The 6968-nt window shown below is 37.2% G+C and overlaps 1 protein-coding gene across 1 annotated transcript; it reads left to right on the top strand.

Moving 5' to 3' along the window:
* The first annotated feature begins 232 nt into the window (after positions 1 to 232).
* On the top strand, positions 233 to 5993 carry LOC133440373 (gastrula zinc finger protein XlCGF57.1-like). Its single transcript, XM_061717619.1, has 2 exons — positions 233 to 579; positions 3937 to 5993. The coding sequence occupies exons 1-2, from the start codon at positions 408 to 410 to the stop codon at positions 5136 to 5138; spliced, it is 1374 nt and encodes a 457-aa protein (XP_061573603.1). The 5' UTR covers positions 233 to 407; the 3' UTR covers positions 5139 to 5993.
* Positions 5994 to 6968: the final 975 nt, after the last annotated feature.

Raw genomic sequence — 6968 nt, 5'->3', positions numbered from 1 at the left:
GGATGATCATTCCCAAACTTATAATACCGATACGTAACATTTTGATCTGACTAGGAATTTTGTAAATTGAAATTTTAAATAAAGTTCATTGAAAAAAAACAAAAAAAAACAGACGTTTTTATCTAACTTGTTTCCGGTTTCTGCTAAGTGTGTCCCATTCATATTTATACCATTTGGAGCCTTCACACCCTCGCACACTTGATCACGTGACGCTGACGTCACTGAAAGTCTGTGAGGGCTCAGGGCTTGAGGGTTTAGGGTGGAGTTTGGGATTGGGCCAATCACTTTTTGGCACAACACCGGAACTCCAGATTGTAACACCCGGCGGAAGGTCGGAACGGACGGAACGGAACACATGATTCCTTTGAGGAGGACGGTTCTGTTTCCTTTCTTTTTCCTCTTCAACAATGTCTAAGGTGAATCATCTGAGAGAGTTTATCGGTCAGCGACTAACAGCAGCTGCTGTAGAAATATTGTCAGTGTTTGAAAAAACCATCTTGGAGTATGAAGAAGAGCTCGACCGTCAGCGCAGACTGTTGGACCTCGCCTGGAAACCTGAAATCAGACTCCACAGAGTCGGTACGTAACCCTGGAAAGTTGAATGAATGAACACATGAGTATGACTTTTTGTTTGTTTTTTTTTTGTAAAATTTTATTGAAAGTATAAACAATGTACAACAAGCAGACGTTTCAGTTCACAACCTGTGCAGCATCAGCAGCACAGTCATGCATCACCATCAAAAACAAGAAAATTAGAAAAAAATAAATTAAATAAATAAAAACATAAAAGAAACAAAACTTTGGTGTGACAGACCTTATAATATTTCGCATAAAATGAAAATTATATTTATGACAGCTTAATGGTTAAAAATCTCAGAATCAATATCCATCATTGATATACATTTCTTATTTGTGATTAATTTAAGAGACTTGAGATAATAATCAACTTCAATCAGAAACAATTTAAATAATAGAAAAGAGTTTTGGAATTTACATTTATGGATGTGAAATGTTCCTAATAAAATATAAAGATTGACAATAATGCATAACTTATTTTCTTTGAAATCAAAATAAGTGATAATTCAGATTCAGACATACTTTATTTATCCCCGAGGGGAAATTTCAAGGCAACTGAGCAGCAAAAACGTTGAAGGTATCAAATAGGATAATAAAAAATAAAAATAAAATAAAATAATGTTCTTCCCTTCAATGTTGATCTTATGTGTTTTAGCTCTCAAGTTCTCTCCAAAATGTGCTGCTAAATGAGCAACCATAAAAAAGTGAGTTACAGTTTCAGGTTCAGTTTTGCAGGAGGTACATTTGTTATCCATGTCAAGGAATTTTGAGATATATGTGTTAGATGGGTATATGTTATGTAGTATTTTTAAATGTAGTTCTCTGATTTTGTTTGTAACACAGAATTTGAAAGGAACAAGCAGCGCCTTGTGCCAATTAATATCAACAAAAATAGCATTAAAAAAAATTCCCTTGTGGTGTTATTTTCCTCGCATTGTAAAAACATTCTCTGATTTGTGTATTACTACACTTTTTACACAAAACATCAATACCATGGATATAAAGAGTATTAATAGTTGTATGTTGCTCATTCTTTTTTTTACAGCTTTTCATTAATTCTACTATTCCGCTGGGAATGGAGTTTATTACTAAGTTAAATTCTCTAAATTTGATAGGGAATGCTTTTTGTGTGAGAAAATCTTTGTAACTAAGTATTTGACATTTGGGGTTAAATAAATGAATAAATGATAGATTTATGTGGAGAAAAGTTATGTGAATAACATAGTTTCCATGCTAACAGAGCTTGTTGATACAATTCTGACATCTTAACTGGTAACCTTGAGGTACTGTAATTACATGACAATAAGAACTGAAGACCTCCAACACTCTTGAATATGTTGTATGGAATTAAATACCATAATGAATCTGGAGCTTTTAAGAATTCTTTTAGTCATTTCACCTTAAATGTATAATTTAAATCCCTAAAGTCCAGTAGATCAAAACCACCTTTGGTTTTAGATTCAGAAAGCAAGGCTTTTTTCAGATGATGGTGCTTATTCTTCCATACAAAGTTGACAAACATATTGTTAATATCTTTATATGTAGAATTGCGAACATTAACAGAAAGTGCTGGGTACACAAATCTAGAAACACCTTCAGCTTTAGTTAAAAGGACTCTTCCTAAGATCGATGAGTCTCTTTGAAGCCATAAGTTCAAAATAGTTTTAGTTTTTCTTATTTTGGGGGAGAAGTTAAGTTGTTGGCGATCCATTACATTCTTACAGACATGAACACCGAGATATCTTGTAATCTTGTTGAGATAATCTTGTAATTTACATTCAAGAGTGTAATAGGTCTCCAATTCTCTATTATTAAGTGATCATTTTAGGGATTAGGGTTATAATACCCTGTTTCATACTTGTGGACATTTCTTTTCTATCAAGACATTCCTTAAATAATTCCAATAAAAGATCTACAATGATAACCCAAAAACGTAAATAAAATTGTACTAAATTAATTGTAATAATTTTGTCATCAGATAATGGAGCAAAATCATGAGAGCATTCCAGAACAAACTGCAAACATGAAGGTGATATTAACCACAAGTCAATTCTTGATTGTATCTGTTTGCATTACTCCAGGTAAATTCCTTTAAGTCAGAAGTTAAGTATCGCCACACATCTATAACTGAAAGTTGTTCACAGATAAATGCAGTGCTTTTAAATCTTGAGTGTTGGATTGTTCTTACCGGTAATCTATCTACAAGATCGTCTGGAGCATCATTATAATCTCCCCCAAAAATCAATTGTGCTTCCTTGTATTTTAATTTAAGAGCTTCAAGTTTTTCACATAGTTGTGTAGTTTTGGCCAGAGTTTTGGCCAGAGTTGTGTTGTTGTAATTATACAAAGTACAAACTATAAAGAAGGTATTATCCAATTTTAATACCAAAATAATCCACTTACCCTCATCTGAAGATAATGACTCGGTAATATCACTTTTAAATGTATTAAGAAGAATGGCTACACCTGCTGATTGTTGAGAGGCATGACAAAAATAACATTGATCCCCCCACTGTGTTTTCCAGAATTTCACATCATTATCACTAATGAGTCTCTTGTATGAGAATGAAGTCAGCATTTTTCCGTCTACAGAACATAAAAATAGATTTTCTTTTGGTGCTGTCACGGATACCTCTGACATTAAGGGATACTATTTTTAAGTAACTAAAATGGAAGTCTGCCATGAAAGAAATAATAATAAAAAAGGATAACGTGAACTGGATGTCTGTTAAGATAACTAGGAACTTGTAAAGTGCTAAGATATAAACACTAATGGAAGATACTCTCAAGAATATAACTCTTTTTTTTTTCAAATGAACTGAACAAATTGCTTATTTAAGTAGGTCAATTATACCACTGTAGGAAGTAGACTGTTAACTACTCGTCACATAAATTATATTAATTTTAACATAAATGAATCATATTATGTGATCGTGTTGTACAGTGGACAACAAGTGCCTTAGTAGGAATATATATCTTAAACAAGGGTATTAACATGTTGCCCAAAGTATCACATGGAACTTAAATTAGTCATTACTAATTGTGAACAGTTACCTTAGGTAATCTGAGGTAGTTAAGCGACCTTGTTAATATTAAATAGCTTTTATATTAACTTATTTAGATCACCTTATTGATCAATTAGTGACCTCTTATGCAGTGTCTTACAACATCGATAATGGCCACCGGGCCGATCCATTTGGTTTTTTTCCCTTCGTCGCGGGCTTGTTTGACAATTGGCCAGAGTTTGTTTCTGCACTGTCTCTTCGTGTAGGTGAGGTCATCTGCCACTCACAAATTTTTTTTCTTCATCACTTCAGAGTTGTTAAAATCTTATCTTTTTGTCCCTTTTTGTAATTCCAGACCCCCCACAAGAAAATGTTTGTAAGGTTGAGGAGGACGGGGTTTTCAGTGACCAGCACCTCGATAACCTGGAGAGGAGCTGCAGCCCGGACCAGGAGGAACCAGGGCATCCACAGACTACAGAACTGGAGGAAGACTCCAGCGGTCAGGAGATTAAGCACGAGGACGTAGAGGTGGATGTCTCATTGGTCAATGTTGCTTATGTGAAAGTTGAAAATGGTGACCCAGGACCAAACTGTGGCCAGCTGCCGTTGCACACTTCTCCTGAAGCTCAAAACAAAGATGAGGAAGGGAGTGAAAGTTTACGCTCAGACTCCAGTAAAACTGCAGATCCTAAGCCAATGAGACGACACTGTGACCACGAAGATGCTGCTGTCCCGTCAGACAGCAACTGTGAATCAAAGCTGATCAGTACCCACACGGGGAAGAAGGCGTTTTCTATCAGCACTTGCAGGAAAGAGTTCAGTAGAAGTAGTATTTTAATGGATCACATGAAGATCCACACTGGCGAAAGGCCGTACCTGTGCAACACCTGCGGCCACGCCTTTACTAATTTATCGGATCTTGAACGGCACATAACCACGCACACGGGTGAGAAGCCCTACATCTGCAAAACATGTGGAAAGAGTTACAGGCAACGTTTCAACCTGGTGATTCACTCGAGGACCCACACCGGCGAAAGGCCGTATCTGTGCAACACCTGTGGAAAAACCTTTATTAAATCATCAGCTCTTAAACGGCACATAACCATGCACACGGGCGAGAAGCCCCACATCTGCAAAACATGTGGAAAAAGTTACACAGAACGTTTCAACCTGGTAATTCACTCGAGGACCCACTCCGGCGAAAGGCCGTACCTGTGCAACACCTGCAACAAAGCCTTTGCTAAATCATCAGCTCTTAAACGGCACATAACCACGCACACGGGCAAGAAGCCCTACATATGCAAAACATGTGGAAAAAGTTACACAGAACGTTCCAGCCTGGTGATTCACTCGAGGATCCACACCGGCGAAAGGCCGTACCTGTGCAACACCTGCGGAAAAACCTTTACTGAATCATCAGCTCTTAAACGGCACATAACCACGCACACGGGCGAGAAGCGGTATTCTTGCAAGACGTGCAACAAAGGTTTTAGCCGCAGAATGGATTTGCTGAGTCACATGGAAAATCACCCGGAGGAGAAGTCTGGTGACTCGTGACAAATGAAGCTCATGTTGTCGTCCTCCGGGGGCAGCTGTCCACTCCTGTCTGACCCACAGAAGAAGAACCCGCAGAAGTCCAACCACCACTGACTTTAATATTCATATGGACGTTGAAAGCCATAATCTTAAATTAGCTTTCAATTCTCTTCTAGAATCGATGGGTATCTCACAAAAAGTGGACAAACCAACGCACTGTTTTAATCATACCCTGGATCTCATTCTCACCTACAGTGTTGAAACTGATGATCTGTTGGTGGTGTCGCCTGTAAACTCCCTTTTATCCGACCATTATTTAATAACATTTGAATTTAATATTGTCGATGTTGAAGTGCCGGCGTCACATCCGGTCGGCAAGCGAAACTAACATGGTTTACACATCGCATTTTGTTAATTAATAAAAGTTTCAGATGCTTGGTAGCCTTTTCAGTTGGTTAATGATTCATTGGACAGTGTTTGTACATGTTAATCTCTGTTGGAGATGTTTTCTACTACTTCGGATTTTATGCCAGTGTTGCACAGTGATAATGTTTGTCACATTATTTGTTATTAACCTCTGTTTATAGAGGACTTGTTTACCTCATTAGGCTTCTAGGATTGGCCAGAATTTTTTTTCATTTGAATCTCTAAATAAGGACTTTACATTTCAGATTGACTTCTAAGCCTCCTCTAATTTCATGCTATTGTTTTGTTTTGCTGATATAATGCACAGATGTGTCATAAATAAAGAAGCTTATGGTTAATATTTTGGTTGCTTATTTATAACATCAAACTGGCTAATATGGACTGAAATGCTTGTGCTCAATGCTTAATATAATATTCAAATAACAAAATGTTGGTGGAAAGTGGTGCTTTGTCATTATGGTGTGTTTTATTAAAAGTAAGTCAATATCAACTTCATTAAGTTTGCAAAATGCATGGTTTCAAAATCAACTTGCATTTAAAATAATATTTCTTTATCTGAATATTATATTTAACATTGACATTGACTAAATCTGGAGACAATTAATACATAATTATTATGTAAACTAGACAGATATTCTCCTGCTCATTCCTGAGCACAAATGTTTTATTTATACATAAATCGTCGTCTTTGAGTGCAAAATACATTTTGAAAACCCCCAAATTTCCAGTGTGCTTGCGGCCCTCTCCATACAGTCTTTTTGCAGTATGGCCCCCTGCTTAATCTAGTTGAAGACCCCTGCTGTAGGTCATGGCATTTTACTACACAGGTTAGAGCATGTTGTTGGGATTAAAGGGACAGTTCTACGTTGGTTTAAATTATATCTATCTGACAGATGCAATGCAGCAGCACGAGTACTGACAGGAATCAGCAGGAGAGACCACGTCTCTCCTGTTGTAGCGTCGCTCCATTGGCTACCTGTAAAATTTAGAATCCAATAAAAAATTTGAATACTCGCGTATAAAGCCCAAAACGGCTTAGCTCCGCATTATTTGCAAGACCTGATAGTGCCTTATGTTCCTGGCAGAGCTCTCCGTTCTCGGAGTGCAGGTTTACTCGTAGTTCCTAGAGTATCCCAATGTAGATTTGGAGGGCGGGCGTTCTGCTATCAGGCACCATTACTATGGAACCAACTTCTGATCTGGGTTAAGGAGGCTGACACCACCTCCACCTTTAAAACCAAACTTAAAACCTTTCTGTTTAGGAAAGCCTATAGTTAGTGTTTAGTAAACCTCTAGCTGGTGTTAGTAAATCTTTAGTTAGTGTAAACTCTAGTGTATTAGAGCCAGCAGTCATAGCTGCAGCTATAGAGAAAGACTATAATAGTTAGTCTCAAATATAGCTTCGTGGTAGATATGATGCTATAG

The sequence above is a fragment of the Cololabis saira genome, chromosome 3, assembly GCF_033807715.1.
Source record: "Cololabis saira isolate AMF1-May2022 chromosome 3, fColSai1.1, whole genome shotgun sequence".
Taxonomy (NCBI): Eukaryota; Metazoa; Chordata; class Actinopteri; order Beloniformes; family Belonidae; genus Cololabis; species Cololabis saira.
Note: the sequence above shows the minus strand (reverse complement) of the source record. Positions and strands in the feature narration are given on the sequence as shown.